Source organism: Dendropsophus ebraccatus, chromosome 3, assembly GCF_027789765.1.
Source record: "Dendropsophus ebraccatus isolate aDenEbr1 chromosome 3, aDenEbr1.pat, whole genome shotgun sequence".
Classification (NCBI taxonomy): Eukaryota; Metazoa; Chordata; class Amphibia; order Anura; family Hylidae; genus Dendropsophus; species Dendropsophus ebraccatus.
The window spans coordinates 41,848,180-41,864,560 of NC_091456.1; the positions used below are offsets into that span (position 1 = coordinate 41,848,180).

The window sequence follows — 16,381 nt, forward strand, 5'->3', positions numbered from 1 at the left end:
ACAGATGCACAACGTATAGAGCATGTTGTCTTAGGCTGGGTTCACACTACGTATATTTCAGTCAGTATTGTGGTCCTCATATTGCAACCAAAACCAGGAGTGGCTTAAAACACAGAAAGGATCTGTTCACACAATGTTAAAATGAGTGGATGGACGCAATTTAATGGCAAATATTTGCTGTTATCTTAGAACAACGGCTGTTATATTGAAATAATGGCAGTTATTTACTGTTATATGGCGGCCATCCACTCAATTTCACCATTGTGTGAACAGATCCTTTCTGTGTTTTTAATCCACTCCTGGTTTTGGTTGCAATATGAGGACCACAATACTGACTGAAATATACAGTACGTAGTGTGAACCCAGCCTCATACTGTATCTGAAGATCATTTTCGCTGCAGTTCTGACCCATGTGGATTCAGCCAAAAGGGGAAAAATCTGTATTCTCCAGACTACAATATGAGGTACTACACCTACATCAAAAGTATTTTTCATTTATTTTTAATTCACATAAGTATTGCTGCTTTAGGCATAGGCCCTCAGGTGCCTAATGACTAGGGGACCAGGAATAAGATAAGTGCCATGCTGTGTCCCACCTCTGACAGTAAATTGCTAAGTGGGTCTGCTACGTCATGTCTGGTAATCCAGAAGTGGTGCAGTATGAAGCAAGGGAGGTAAGTGTAACAACCAGCAGTGAACCAGCAGTATGTCCCCCCCCCCTCTCCCAAGTGTGTTATTTTTTCCCCTGGCCAGACAACCCCTTTAACCTTGCACCTTGTGTACTTTTTTCTTTGAGAGGACCACCCCCACAAAAGACCTTTAAGGGCTTATCCATTCAGGATCTGCTTCAGATCCTTTATGTTTGAATGGACCCCCAATGTCAAAATGAGTGGTCAGATCAAACAGCTTTCACTGCTAAAATATTTAAATATTATTCATATGATGAACAACATAAAATAAAGAGGAAAAATATTTTAAAAATTCTTGTTCATTACATCTATGAGAAACGGACAATAATGGAATTCAAATATGGACCCTATATTGATGACAAAACATTTTTTTAAGTATTTTAATTGTGAACAATATAAAAACATACAAAACTACATGTATGCAGTATCACCATAAGCATAATAATAGTAACATGTTATTTATGCTGCCTGGTTAATGTTGCAAAATGTAAAAAAAACAAAAAAACAAACAAACAAAGGTGAAGCTTTTTTCCATGCTCCTTAGAAACAGTTACGTTAGGTCAAGCAATTTATTGTACATTAAAATTTAACTTATCTCACAAAAAACAAGCCCTGGGGAGGCCAGGAAAGCACTTGTATAGTAGCAGAATAGGCCCAAGCATGCTGTTAGCCTATAAGCGGCAAAAAGGACGGGCCTTGCTGTGCCGTACCCTGTTCCTGCTCCCAGCAATCCCATCCTTATACAACTCACGACAGCAGCATTTGCTCATTACTCCTCTGTGTGGGTTATCCAATGTTACAAAAACATAGCCACTTTTTCCCCCCCAGAGACAGCACCACACTTGTGTCCAGTTTAAGTGGGGTTTGCAATGCTGTTCCATTGGAGAGAATGGAGGTCTCCACCTGAACTGGAAAAAAGAGTTGTGTTGTCTCTGGAAGAAAGTGGCCATGATAGTGCTATACACCAATAGGCTACATGCAAGCTGTAATGATGGCCCCGCCCCAACTTCCTGTGTTCTGTCTTGATATCTCTGTTTTTCTAACACTGGATAAATCCTTTAAACAGCTGACCATTGCTGAGTACTCACCACCACTGGTTCTACATTGACTGACTTCAAGGCAGGTTAAGCCTGCCAGTAAAGTCCTCACCAGATGCACAAGAGATTGTGCACATCAGAAACTTCCAATCCTGCTGGACATCTATCTGTTGTGCCCCTGAAGCAACTTTTTATCCTGGGTGCACAGAACTTGACGGATGGTAGACGAAGACTGGTGGATTTCTAGCCCTGTTGCATATTAGTCTACCAACTGCATGTAAACACCTATGCATTGTATTGTACATTGTTGGGACTTACCCGTCGCTGACTGTGTTGGCATTCTTGAATGTGTATGGGCTGTATACATTTAATTTACATCGTGAAGTCTCTGTAAAACCAACCCTGCAGCTGCATTACTTGTATTTCTTGTACCTTTCCCCTTTTGTCTGCTGCTCAGCTGTTTGCACTTCTGTCTAGATCAGGGGGCATGTCCTTAACTGGTGATTGACAGTGTTATACACCAATAGGCTGCATTCAACCTCTAATGATGGCCCCACCCCAACTCCTTTGTTCTGTCTTGATATCTCTGTTAATAGAGACAGAGTACACCTAACAACCAGCAGTGAACAGCAAATTCAATGGAAGTTAGATTCACCCAGCAGCTAAAACATTTATCAATATAGAAACAGTAAAAATATTTCAATGGAAACACATTGCATTTTGGATACTGTTCGCACATACTATTGAACAAGCATAAATTGTATGAAAAGTTGGTAATAATTTAAGATACAGAAACAGTATCATTTTAATGCATCTACAGAAAAATATTAAATTTTTGTGAAAAATAATGATAGATTGAAAAAAAATATGGGGGAAGATTTATCGAGATTTCTTATAGTAAGATTCTCCTTGTTGCCCATAGCAACCAATCACAGCTCAGCTTTCTTTTTACCAGAGCAATATAAGAAATGAAAGCTGGCCTATGATTGGTGCTGGCAGGCAACAAGGGGAATTTCACTATAAGGCAACTTGATGAATCTCCCCCTTGGTGTCTATAAAAGTTTGGGAATATTATAGACTGACTGTACAGTGGTGGAAAATATTGTTTTCTAAATGGAGAGCATGGTTGGAAGTCAAGGGTCATTTGTAGAGTTATTTGTATAGCTACAGCACGTCTCAATGACTTTTTGTCCAACATTTTTTTATGTAATAAATGGCGAGCGCATCATAGAAAGTGCCTGTTGTGTGATTTTCATCTCACATAGAGCAGTACAGTGTCCTCTGGCACCCTCGGAGTTAGGGAAGTTTAATTTTGCTAATAAACTATTAGAAAGGACCATGGTTTCATAATCGACCTGTTTGGTTAGACAACATACTTTTACTTGGCTCTGCTTCCTCTAAGCCTTTGTCTAATTCCACAGATGACGTATGACTTCTTTGACGAAAAACCTGAGAGATTTTACGAAAACTTGAAGACTCAGAAGCAGTCCCTTCAAAGAGTTTGGCCATGAATCCCACCCCAGCTGTTCTAATGAAGTTTCCACCAGCAAATACATATAAAATGGGGTTAGCACTGCTACTAAGAAATGCAAGGGCTGTAACATTAGGTCGGGCTGTTTTAGCTGCCTTTTTGAGAGTTTCTGATGAAATAATTTCCCCTGAGACCTGTAACATATTGACTACCTGGTATGGAAGCCAGAAGAGGGCAAAAGTTACTATAATCATGATGACCAATCGGCTTGTCTTTTCTTTGGTTTGAAACTTTGCTGTTCTTAATCTTAGTCCAATATAGACATAACAGGACACTATGATAGTGAATGGTATAACAAATCCTGTCACAGTCTCGAAAGTATACTGAAAAACCACATGTTCTGAACTGGTATGAAAAGGTATACAGAATGGTCGACCATATACAGGTATTACAGCACGGTAAAAGAACATTGTAATAGCAAACAGAGACGCTAATATCCATATTGATGCTATTATGCCTCGGACCACCGGCTTTGTACGTACTTTCTGAGAAGTGAAGGGTTGAGCCACAGCTAGAAAGCGATCCATACTCATGAACATGATCAAGAATATACTGGTATACATGCTTAAACAGCTAATATAATGGCACATTTTACAGATGATCTTCCCAAATATCCAGCGACCATTGGCAAGTAGATGGAGGAAAAATGGTGCTGTAAGGATGACAATGATGTCCGCCATGGCCAGATGTAAAATGAGGAGACAAGTCACTGTGCGTCTTTTCATCCGTGTCAGGATTGTCCAGATGACAAACGCATTTCCTGGGAATCCAATGATAAATGCAATGGAGAGAATTGCAATGCCAAGGGTGGCCGATGTTCCTGAAGATATTACTGCCGTCTTAGTGGAATTTGTAAAAGCAGACGTTATACTGGACGTTGTTGTCAGGCCAAGCGATGTATTCTGTTATAGGAAAAAGACAAGAATCAGATAAATTCAAGCAAAATACAAAATAAGGCTATGTTCACACTACGTATATTTCCGGCCGTAGTGCGAACCGCGAATATACGCCCGTAGTCATGAGGTTGATGCATACCCTGGAAAGTATACGATATGCGGCCGCACAATGCACACTACGTATGAGCCTACAGCCGGATCGTATACGGTGACGTGAAAAAAGACCATTGTTTGAGGCCGGAACTGTTCCAACTCACGGCCGTAAATTATACTTCTTTATTGTAGTGTAGCAAACATATGGTACAAGGATGCGTTTCGGCCAAGCATGGCCTTCATCAGCTTAGGGGTGTACACCCCTAAGCTGATGAAGGCCATGCTTGGCCGAAACACGTCCTTGTACCATATGTTTGCTACACTACAATAAAGAAGCATAATTTACTTGGTGAGTGCCGGGCTCTTCCTAATATCCGATACTGCAGGATGATCTTTCCCGCTGCAGAGTTCTGATGCGGGTGCTCTGTATATATCCCACTTGTATTCATATACACAGCATAGCTGTTCATTGGAAGAACAAATTCTCACAGTTCAGCGCTTGAATGCAAAAGTTAATTTATTCATATAAGTACAGGAACAGATATAAGTTCACGCCTGATGTGTTTTGACCCAAACGCCCAGACACGCTGATTCTCCTACGGACATTTTGGGGAGAATGACTCCTCCATCCTCATGTGCAGAGATGCAGAGAGAAGACTGGAACACATTATTTGCCCATAGTCTAGACATCAATAAACCAATTTTTAGTCTAGACATCAATAAACCAATTTTCACTTTTGGGCCATGTTCACACGACATCAAAAATAGATAAAAGGCGTCCGATTTTGGAATTTAAAATAACATCTGTTATTGCTAAGATTTAACTAACTGCTATGGCAATGCATTAAAGTCAATGGAAAGACAGACGCCCAATGCACACAATGTATTGGATAACGGACGTTTTTACCGCGGATGTCAAAATAATGAACATGAACATTATTTTCAAACAGGGGACGTTTTTTATTAGTTGTTCACACACAGTTTTTCTTTTTTCATTGTTCTTTCTCCGTTTTTACTTGTAAATTCAATGGACTTTTCAATGAAGCTACACCCAAAGTCAAATTAGTAACCCCAAACTAGAGTAATGTACCAACAGCTGTCATTGCACTAAGGGGAGGCCAGGCCGCTAAATGACGATCGTTATTTTAGACGCAAAGCAGAAAAAACGTTGTGTGAACATAGCCTTGCACTTTTACTTTTTCCTCCTCGTGTTTACAGCACTTATTTGCAGCACAGCACTTGCATGTTTTCACCTACAGACCCTCATGATCCCTTATTTTTTGCAACTCCAATTGTACTTTGCAATGACAGATTTTTCCATGAAATATCTCTATAAAATATGCTGCAAAACCAGGAAAAATTATTTGCACTGTGAAATTGAAGAAAAAAAGCAATTTTGTTTCCATTTGGGGGGTTTTGTGTTTACACTATTCATCCTAGGGTACAATTTACATGTTATCTATGTTCCTCAAGTCAGTATGACTATAATGACATGTAACTTGTATAACTTTAATTTTATCTGACTGCTCTTAAAAAATTAAAACCTTTAAAACAAAACTAAATGTGTTTAAAATGGCTCCTTTCTCATCCTTAAGGCCATGTTCACATTACGTATATTTCCGGCCGTAGTGCGAACCGCGAATATACGCCCGTAGTTATGAGGTTGATGCGTTCGCTGGGAAGTATACGATATACGCCCGCACAGTGCACACTACGTATGAGCCAACGGCTGGATCGTATACGGCGCCGTGAAAAATGAACGAGACCATTGTTTGCGGCCGGAACTGTTCCAACTCACGGCCGTGGATTTCAATGCGGTCCCGTACGGAATATTTTTTTCAGCCAAATTTAACTTGATTTTTAGATCCAAAAGGTTCTGTGTGGTTTACTGGGCTGGGCGAAGATTTCCAAGTAAATGACCTGCCTCAGATCGCTTCGAAACAAGCTAGGAAGCATAACTGTACTGCGGGCGTATGTTCGCGGTTCGCCCGCATGTTCGCAATCCGGCCGCATGTCTATTTTTCCCACGGCCGTAGTTTCAGCCGCACATGTCCGGCTGCGTACGAACTACGGCCGGACATATACAGTACGTAGTGTGAACATAGCCTAATACTTTTTTTTTTGGTCTATAGGGCTGTGTGAGGCATCATTTTCTCTGTCATGATCCGTTCTTTCTATTGTTACTTTGCTTGCATGTATGCAACTTTTTGATCACTTTTTATTACAATTTGTCTGGATTTTATATGACCAAAAATCAGCAATTTTGCACTTTGGAATTGTTTCTGCACTTATGCCATTTACCGTATGAGATCAGGAATGTGATAATTTAATAATCTGGGCGTTTTTGCATGCGGTAATTCCAATTATGTTTATTTATTTATTTTTATTTATGAAATGGGAAAAGGGAGGTTGATATAAACTTTTAGGCTATGTTTACACTACGCATTTGACCGGCCATTCCGTGATTCCAGCCGGGTCACGGAACGGCCGGTCTCAGCCCGGATCATCACGGCCGGTACTTAAGTACCGGCCGGATGATCTTTCCTCCGTGGAGCTCTGATGCAGGCGCATCAGCGCGCGCCTGCATCAGAGCTTCCCATAGCACAGAGTGAAGCAAGCGGCCGGAGCCACTCGCTTCACTATGTGAACTGACAGGTCCTTCTGCGGGCGGAAATCATTGAATTCCGTCCGCAAATAATGGACCTGTCAGTTGTTTGTGGCGCCGTATGGGAACCGGCCGGAGCCGTATACGATCCGGCCGGGATCCCATAGCAAATAATGCTATGTTCCACCCCACAAATCTACGGCTGTAGTTCTGCGGCGAGAACTGCGGCCGTAGATTTACATAGTGTGAACATAGCCTTAATATGGGACGTTTTTTTTTTAATTCTTAAAAATAACTTTTTTTCCCCCTATATTAACTTATAATATAAGGCCAACATACACTTTACTAATTTCTCATATACACATACTGCATTGACCAATGAGATCAGTGCTTGATTGCAATGGGCTGCTGAAGCCCTGAGCAATCAAGCACAAAGCTGGGATCAGCGCCATTGCGGTGCTGAGTCCCGGCTGTGTAGGAAGCGGTAACCGGCCTTGTCAGCTAATACCCTCTGTCCCACGCCGTGACCCCTCTAGCAGAACCATGACGTACCAAATACATCATGGGGTGCTAAGGGGTTAACACTCTATAGTCCTTATATGTACTTATATAAATAAATAAACTGTTGCATTCAAGCTCTGAATTTAGGGTATTTGTTCTCCTAATGAAGAGCCATGCTGTATATATGAATACAAGGGGAATAAGAACAGAGTGAGTGGTGATGAACACTATTGCCACACTTTAGATGTATATTAGAGATAAGCGAATATACATTACAAACAAAGCAATGTGTTTAATTTGCTCTGCAGTCGGCTTATATGGCTGCCTTTGATGTCCGTGACGCTCCCTTATGCTCCACCTCAAGTGCCTGAAAAAGCTGGATCTAGTCCTGGGAAACTGGGAGAAGTTTACCAGGACAAGTTCCAGCTTTTCCAGGCACCCTGGGCGGAGCGGCACGGAAATCAAAGGGAACTGGCATATATGCTGACTGCCAAACAAATGAAGCATGTCGCTGCGTTTGTAATGTAATTTGCTTATCTCTAATATATATATATATATATATATATATATATATATATGTGTTAGATCTCTATGTGGACTTAGCGGCATCCTATTAGAGTGGATCTACATTCATTTCAGAGTGCGGAATGTGGTTGCATTATCAATGTCTACCAGTAACAGTTTGTAAATAACATATAATAATGAAAGGATGTGATTATAAAGAAAATAGGTACAATAAGCATCTCTAGTTTTTCCTTTATTATTATACATTAGAAAGTAAAAGAAAAGTTTTCATAATGTAAAAGTAAAAAAATATATATAAGATGTGTAGAAAATATAGCTTTTCAATTAATATGACTAATAATATATTACATTTACTGAAATATCTTCGTACATGCTACAAAATTTTAGATGTTAAATGCTATATATAAAAAAAAAAAAAAAAAATATATATATATATATATATATATATATATATATATACTGTATAAATACATATATATATATATATATATATATATATATATGTATGTATGTCTTAAAAAAAATCACTGGTGATGTTGCATATTGTAGTATATCAGATACCAGCAAAAGTTTCCCAGACGTCTACAGACATTTCACAACTTCATCCAGTGGTGCCATTCTAATAGTTCTAACTGCTCAGGTGCTCTATACTGTTTCAGTACATACAGATTATTGAGTCTATTACTTACTGCCTCAGCCATGATCCTGCAGAGTAGACCAGAGTGGGATATCCTTGCAAATTTAGGTGTTTTAGATTTGCAAACCTGTCATCTTATGCTTGGAATGAAGGTTTAAAAGAGAGAAAGGATGTTACAAAAAAGAACCTGAAAAAGATTGCAGGCATGTTTCCTGCTGTCACAACACTTGTGTACAGTGTGATTGCCACATCAGATGTTAGCGGATTAAGCAACAGGATAATGTTCAGAAAATCTGTAAGTGGTCACTAACATTTCATGTAGCTTTCTAACATTTCTGCAAATCCCTTCAGGTACATCGCTTTGGGTTCTTTACATTAACAGATTGGTGTTGGTCTATTCCCGGGCACCGCCCCAGCACGGAGCACTGGATCACACCTGCAGGCCCCCAGTATGACAATCTTCCCTCCCCTTTGTGAGATTGTCACACTGGCGGCAGGTAAACCAGCCCCCCATTGCTCTGTGCCGGTGCTCGGGAATAGAGCGGCGCCAAGAGCGGGAACCAATCGGCGGTTCAAAAAAAGGGCTGCGCCACTTGAATCCCCGTGCAGGCACCAATCTGTTATTGTAAAAAAAGTGATGTACCTGGTGGTGCCTGTTGGTAATGAATTCCTATGTCTAGTAACTAACAAAGCAAGACAAAACACAGCAAGTGGCTTCCCTCTCATCTAAGCAGCAGCAGTAGCAGCTGTTTCAGTGCTTAGTATAAGCCCTTCCCTGCTGTGATGCTGCTGTATGTACATTGTGCTGTTTCCCTTATCTAATCTCCCCCTCATTTCAGTCTGCAGGCTTGTGTTTAGCAGTAGCTTAGTGCTTTAGGTAACCCCTTCTTTGCTGTGCATCTTCCTTCATTTCTGCTCACACAGCACCTTGCAAAGCCAGTGCATCAGTACCCCCCCCCCCCCCCACACACACACACACATATTCCATGTATACTGTATAATAGTGTACTGTGGGAATCATCATCAGAGTGGAGTATGTGCTGGGCTGTGATGGGACAGGCAGTGAAGAGAGGAAGTTACTGCATGTGTACTACTGGCAGACAGCAATGAGAGATTGATAAATAGCTGTGCACCATGAAGGGGTTCAATAACAGAAGTCAAGTCAATTTTTTTCCCTGTAACACACAGCAAGTGATGATTGTAACACAACCCAATATTTATTGCTCCAATTATGAGATTGTTAGAAAAATGCCATATGTGGCCCTAGAGTGTTACCTAACCTGAGTGTTACCTTACCTGACATGAAAGAGCACCTAGTGTATTTTGGGGCCTCCTTTCTCTTTTCCATTTCAGGTTTCAGGCCTTGGGGTACCTTACTATGTATGTCATCACAGATTCCTAGCTTCACAAGAGGTGGCTGGGCATCCCACCAGTCCCTTGGGGTGTACTAGGTTGGCCAGGCTGGGTAATAGGCTGGCCCGGCAGCCTATCAAGAATGGGCTGCCCGGGTAATCGCTAGATCGTCCGGGCAGACCATAGAAGATAGCAGCGGTCTGCTGCACTGCTCCTATTCCACGGAGCGACAACAGCAGATTGTTGCTATCTTAGTCATTTGTCTTTTAACATGTTAAAAGACAGATAACGATCAGCCGACATCGTGCATGTTGGCTGATCATTGTCTTCTATTACACGAAACGATTTTCGTCGAATATCGGCCAAATACGGCCGATAATCTTTTTGAGTAATAGGGCCTTTTGGGTGTAATATATAGACTGGTATAAACTGCCCACAGCAACCAATCACCATCATTATACTAGAGCTAAATGCTGAGCTGTGATTGGTTGCTATGGGCGGTTTACACCAGTCTGTATTTTATACCCTTTGATAAATCTCACCCTTAGAAAACAGATACTTCAGATGTGACAGATTTATCAAGTAACCGGAGCTACATTGATAAATCTGACACATTTGAAGACTATATAGGGGGAGATTTATCAAGCATGGTGTAAAGTGAAACTGGCTCAGTTGCCCCTAGCAACCAATCAGATTCCACTTTTCATTCCTCACAGACTCTTTGGAAAATGAAAGGTGGAATCTGATTGGTTGCTAGGGGCAACTGAGCCAGTTTCACTTTACACCATGTTTGATAAATTTCCCCCCGATAGGCTGGGTTCACTCTGCGTTTTTGCAATCCGTTCAAGGTATCCATTGTTACTTTTAATGGACAGAAAAACATAGTCAACACTACTTTTGTGTCCGTTAAAAAACACGCATCTGTTTTGAGCCATTTTTTTAAATAATGGAAATCAATGGAAAAAAAGATCCAAATGGATGACACACAATTGCATCCGTTTATGCATTAGTTTTTTGCATCCGTTTTTTCTATAAAACATATACATTAAATGGATTGCAAAAACGCAGTGTGAACCCAGTCTTACTAGTTTGCACATAGAAAGTTGTAGTAAATGTGGGCCAATGTATCTTACGTACTTTAGTGACATCTACTGAATAAACTGTGCAATGGCAGAAGAAATCTTCAAAGGTTTTGTATCGTATTATGCACCCATATACGATAAAGCAGATTCTAGAAAGAAGAAGTGTAGTGCGTAAATACTTCTCCACCTGAAGTAGCTGAACACCACAATGTAGAAATAAATACTGCTTCACCTGAAGTAACCGAACACCACACTGCAGAAAAACATACTGCTCCACCTGTAGTAAGTTACTAAGGTGGTGCAGCATTTATTTCTGCTGTGTAGTTTTAGATCAATACAGGTTGATCTAATGCTGTGTTTACACGAAGCGATAATTCGAACGATCGTACGATTAACGATTTCGAAGTAACAATTTTTTTTTTTGAACGATCAGCGTTTCGACGCAACTATATATCGTACGGAAATATCGTTTTGCGATCATTTTGCGATCGATTAAGCCTATCTCGCACATAGGTTAAATTGGCGAATGACTGTTTACACGGAACGATCAGCAAATTTTTGGCGAACGACCAATGACGATTTAAGAACAAGTTAAAAGATCAAAATGAACGATTTCTCGCTCGTCGCTTGATTGTTACACGTACGATTATTGTTCAAATTCGATCGGTATCGTGCAAATTCGCACGATAATCGTTCCGTGTAAACGCAGCATTATGTGGTGTTATTTTACTATAGGTGGAGTATATATTTATGTACTGCATATGTTTTCATCTACCACAAGTCTTTATTATGATTATGAACTCTATGAAAACCAATTACATATTTTTCTGTACTGCATTGTTAGTTTACTACAGGTGGAGCAGTGTTTATTTCTGTGTCGTATTATTCATTTACTGCAGGTGGAGCAGTATTTTTTTGCTGGACTGTGGTGTTGGTTTGTCGCTGGTAGAGCAGTTTTTATTGCTGCACTGTGGTGCTGATTAGAGATGAGCGAACCTGCCGAGGTTCGGGTTCGTATGAACCTGAACTCTTGGCGTCTGGTTCCCGCTGTCTGCCCACTCCGTGAACAGGGTGGATACAGCCGGAGGACCGCCTGGAAAACTGGGATACAGCCTATGGCTATGGAGGCTGCAGACAGCGGGAATCAGACGCCAAGAGTTCAGGTTCATATGAACCCGAACCTCGGCAGCAGTGTCGGAATGGGGTACCTGGGGCCCACCAGAGGAAATGATACTTGGGGCCCACCAATATAGAACCAGTGAGACACGACATGCTGACCCGCTGCTTTCCTGGATTCATCTGTATCTGTGACAAATCCCTTGTGAACAACATTTTCAGTCGAACTTAAACTCTCAGAACCCCTACATTTATACAGCTCTCAGGGTATGCTGGGAGTTGTAGTTTCTGAGGGAACAACCTTTTAAGAAATCACTGTGTGCAGAGGCCCCTGGTGGCTGCAATCTGTGGGTGACAACCATCAGCCCTGAAGGTCCAGCAATACATCTGTCTACACTGTACTACAACTTCCAGCCAGGGGCGTAGCTAGGGGTTCAGCCTAGGGGGGGCGAGTGAGTCTGAGTGGGCCCCCAACCAACCTTACCCATAGGGAACCTCAGCAGGTGACAAGGCTTTCTGAATAATAAAGGGAATATTCTTCTACATTACTCATAGTGAATAAGGATAAAGAGCAGTGTAAGAAGCTTCTGTACATTTCACATATAGAACCACAAAAAAATTTAAAGTGCTTAAGATTAGAAAAATATAGCTGCCTTCTTCCACAGACAGCACCACTCTTGTCCTCAGTTTGTGTGTGGTATTCGACTGAAGTGAATAGTGCCAAGTTGTAATACCACACACAACCTAAGAGCAGGGGTGGCGCTGTTTTTAGGCTTTGCCTAAAAATAATAGTGGTATAGGAAATAAGTTTTTAGACATTAACCCTTTAAGGACATGGCCCATTTTCGTTTTTACGTTTTCGGTTTTTCCTCCTTGTGTTTAAAAGGTCATAGCACTTGCATTTTTCCACCTAGAAACCCACATGACCCCTTATTTCTTGCGTCACTAATTGTACTTTGCAATTACAGGCTGAATTTTTGCATAAAGTACACTGCGAAACCAGAAAAAAATTCAAAGTGTGGTGAAATTGAAAAAAAAAAACGCATTTCTTTTATTTGGGGGAAATGTGTTTTTACGCCATTCGCCCTGGGGTAAAACTGACTTGTTATGCATGTTCCTCAAGTCGTTACGATTACTATGATATATAACATGTATAACTTATATTGTATCTGATGGCCTGTAAAAAATTCAAACCGTTGTTAACCAATATACATTCCTTAAAATCGCTCCATTCCCAGGCTTATAGCGCTTTTATCCTTTGGTCTATGGGGCTGTGTGAGGTGTCATTTTTTGCGCCATGATGTGATCTTTCTATCGGTACCTTGATTCCGCATATACGACTTTTTGATCGCTTTTTATTACATTTTTTCTGGATTTGATGCGACCAAAAATGCGCAATTTTGCACTTTGGGATTTTTTTGCGCTGACGCCGTTTACCGTACGAGATCAGGAATGTGATTAATTAATAGTTCGGGCGATTACGCACGCGGCGATACCAAACATGTTTATTTATTTATTTATTTGTTTACTTTTATTTAAAACCTGGGAAAAGGGGGGTGATTCAGACTTTTATTAGGGGAGGGGGATTTTTACTATTAACAACACGTTTTTTTTTTTTTTTTTTACACATATACTAGAAGCCCCCATGGGGGACTTCTAGTATATACACTTTGATCTCTCATAGAGATCTCTGCAGCATAGATATGCTGCAGAGATCCATGAGATCGGCACTCGTTTGCTTTCGGCTGCTGCAGCCGGAAACAAACGAGTGCCGAGCCGAGGACGGCGCCATCTTGGACGCGTCCCCGGCCGGCATCAGTAACGGAGATCGCTCCTCCGGGACAAGGTCCCGGAGGAGCGATCTCCCCCACTAGACACCAGGGAAACGTTGCCTCCGGTAATCGGAGGCAGCTGTCAACTTTGACAGCTGCCTCCGATTAGCTAATTAGCGGGCACGGCGATCGGACCGTGCCCGCTAATAGCGGCGGTCCCGGGCTACACGCGGCACCCGGGATCGCGGCACTTCAAAGCGGGGCCGCCGCGCGGCCCCGCTTTGAAGTGCTAATGAGGACATAGGACGTACCGGTACGTCCTATGTCCTTAAGAGGTTAAGGCTATGTTCACACTGCGTATGAGTCCGGCCGCATTTCGTACGTCGGCGTACATGTGCGGCTGAAACTACGGGAGTGGGAAAAATAGACATGCGGCCGGATGCGTACGAACCGTGAACATATGCCCGTAGTACAGTTATGCTTCGCTAGCTTGTTTCAAAGCGATCTGAAACAGGTCATTTACTTGGAAATCTTCGCCCAGCCCAATAAAACTCACAGAACCTTTTGGATCGAAAAATCAAGTTCAATTTGGCTGAAATAAGTACTTTGTACGGGACTGCATGGAAATCCACGGCCGTGAGTTGGAACATTTCCGTCCTCAAACAATGGTCTTGTTCATTTTTCACGGCGCCGTATACGATCCGTCCGTAAGCTCATACGTAGTGTGCACTGTGCGGGTGTATATCGTATACTTTCAAGCGAACGCATCAACCTCAAAACTACGTGCAGAAACATACGCAGTGTGAACATAGCCTCAAAGGGGTGAGCTGGTTGTGATCATACATGTACAATCCAAGATATGTGATGAGCTGCTAGATATCCATTTCCTATCTATCTATCTATCTATCTATCTATCTATCTATCTATCTATCTATCTATCTATCTATCTATCTCATTACAGGAGGAGATATAAGAGGACAATGATCACATGTCCTTCATGCGCCAGCATTTTCTCAGCCCCGCCCCCTCGTGACATCACCACAGGTCCTTCATCCACAAGAATCCTCTCCAGTTCTCAGCCCCGCCCCCTTATGACGTCACCACAGGTCCTTCCTCATTGCTCTGCAGGCTGTCTGCAACAGAAATAGCTTTTGCAGACAGCATTAAGCCTCTGAGACCTCAGTGGGCCCCTGCCAGTGTGGGCCCAGGAGCCACTGCCCCCCCTGCACCCCCCAAATTTCGCTTATGCTTCCAGCATATCCTGAGGGCTGCAGACTGTCATCTTTGCCCTCTCTTTACTCGACCAAGCGCATGCTATTGGTATATATATGGTATTACCAATAATACCAGTATACAAGGGGGAAATATTACCGCCACACCACAACCATCACCACCATATTGTTACTGACCAAATCCAGTATACTAAATCCAATAAAACACAGTGCCAGATAACAAGCAACAAATAATACCCCCACATACTAACGCCACCGCTGCTACTGAATAATCCACTGTACACATATCACTATCACCTCATCCAGTCATATAGAGGTGGCCCCAGCTCTACACAGGCTCTATACACCATATACATTACAGTGCAGATATATCAGGTGACTCACAGGGGACGTCTTCTCTCATCAGAGTTCTTCCCTTTCATCTTCTTTTCCATCTGCCCTGGGCCGTTATGAGAACTTCTCAGAGCCACCAATCCACAGAATCTGCCAGACAGACATATTAGGCTCCTTACCTCTATACTAACTGCACATCTGTATGGGCCCCTTATAGATGGCTCCCCTTGTATTACCCTTTGATCGATGGCTCCCCCTGTATCCCCCCTTATAGATGGCTCCCCCCCTGTATTCTCCCCTTATAGATGGCTCCCCCTGTATCCCCCTTTATAGATGGCTCCCCCTGTATTCCCCCCTTATAGATGGCTCCCCCTGTATCCCTCCCTTATAGATTGCTCCCCCTGTATATTCCCCTTATAGATGGCTCCCCCTGTATCCCTCCCTTATAGATGGCTCCTACTGTATCCCCCCCTTATAGATGGCTCCCCCTGTATCCCCCTTATAGATGGCTCCCCCTGTATCCCCCCTTATAGATGGTTCCCCCTGTATCCCTCCTTATAGATGGCTCCCCTCCTGTATCCCCCTTATAGATGGCTCCCCCTGTATCCCCCTTATAGATGGCTCCCCCTGTATCCCCCTATAGATGGCTCCCCCCTGTACCCCCCCTTAAAGATGGCTCCCCCCTGTATTATCCCATTATAGATGGCTCCCCCCTGTATTACCCCCTTATAGATGCCCCCCCTGTATTACCCCCTTATAGATGGCTCCCCCCTGTATATTCCCCCTATAGATGGCTCCCCCTGTATTCCCCCTTTATAGATTGCTCCCCCACTGTATATTCCCCCTATAGATGCCCCCCCTGTATTCCCCCCCTTATAGATGGCTCCCCCTGTATTCCCCCCTTTTAGATGGCTCCCCCCTGTATATTCCCCTATAGATGGCTCCCCCTGTATCCCCCCTTATAGATGGCTCCCCCCTG

General features: G+C 42.4%; 1 protein-coding gene across 1 annotated transcript; it reads right to left on the reverse strand.

Moving 5' to 3' along the window:
* Positions 1-1,125: 1,125 nt before the first annotated feature.
* On the reverse strand, positions 1,126-9,964 carry LOC138787053 (leukotriene B4 receptor 1-like). The gene is made up of 3 exons (XM_069964163.1): positions 9,811-9,964; positions 8,567-8,654; positions 1,126-4,159 (listed from the first exon to the last, which is right to left on the reverse strand). Exons 2-3 carry the CDS (start codon positions 8,576-8,578, stop codon positions 3,071-3,073), a joined length of 1,101 nt encoding a protein of 366 aa, XP_069820264.1. The 5' UTR covers positions 8,579-8,654; positions 9,811-9,964; the 3' UTR covers positions 1,126-3,070.
* Between the last annotated feature and the right edge of the window lie 6,417 nt (positions 9,965-16,381).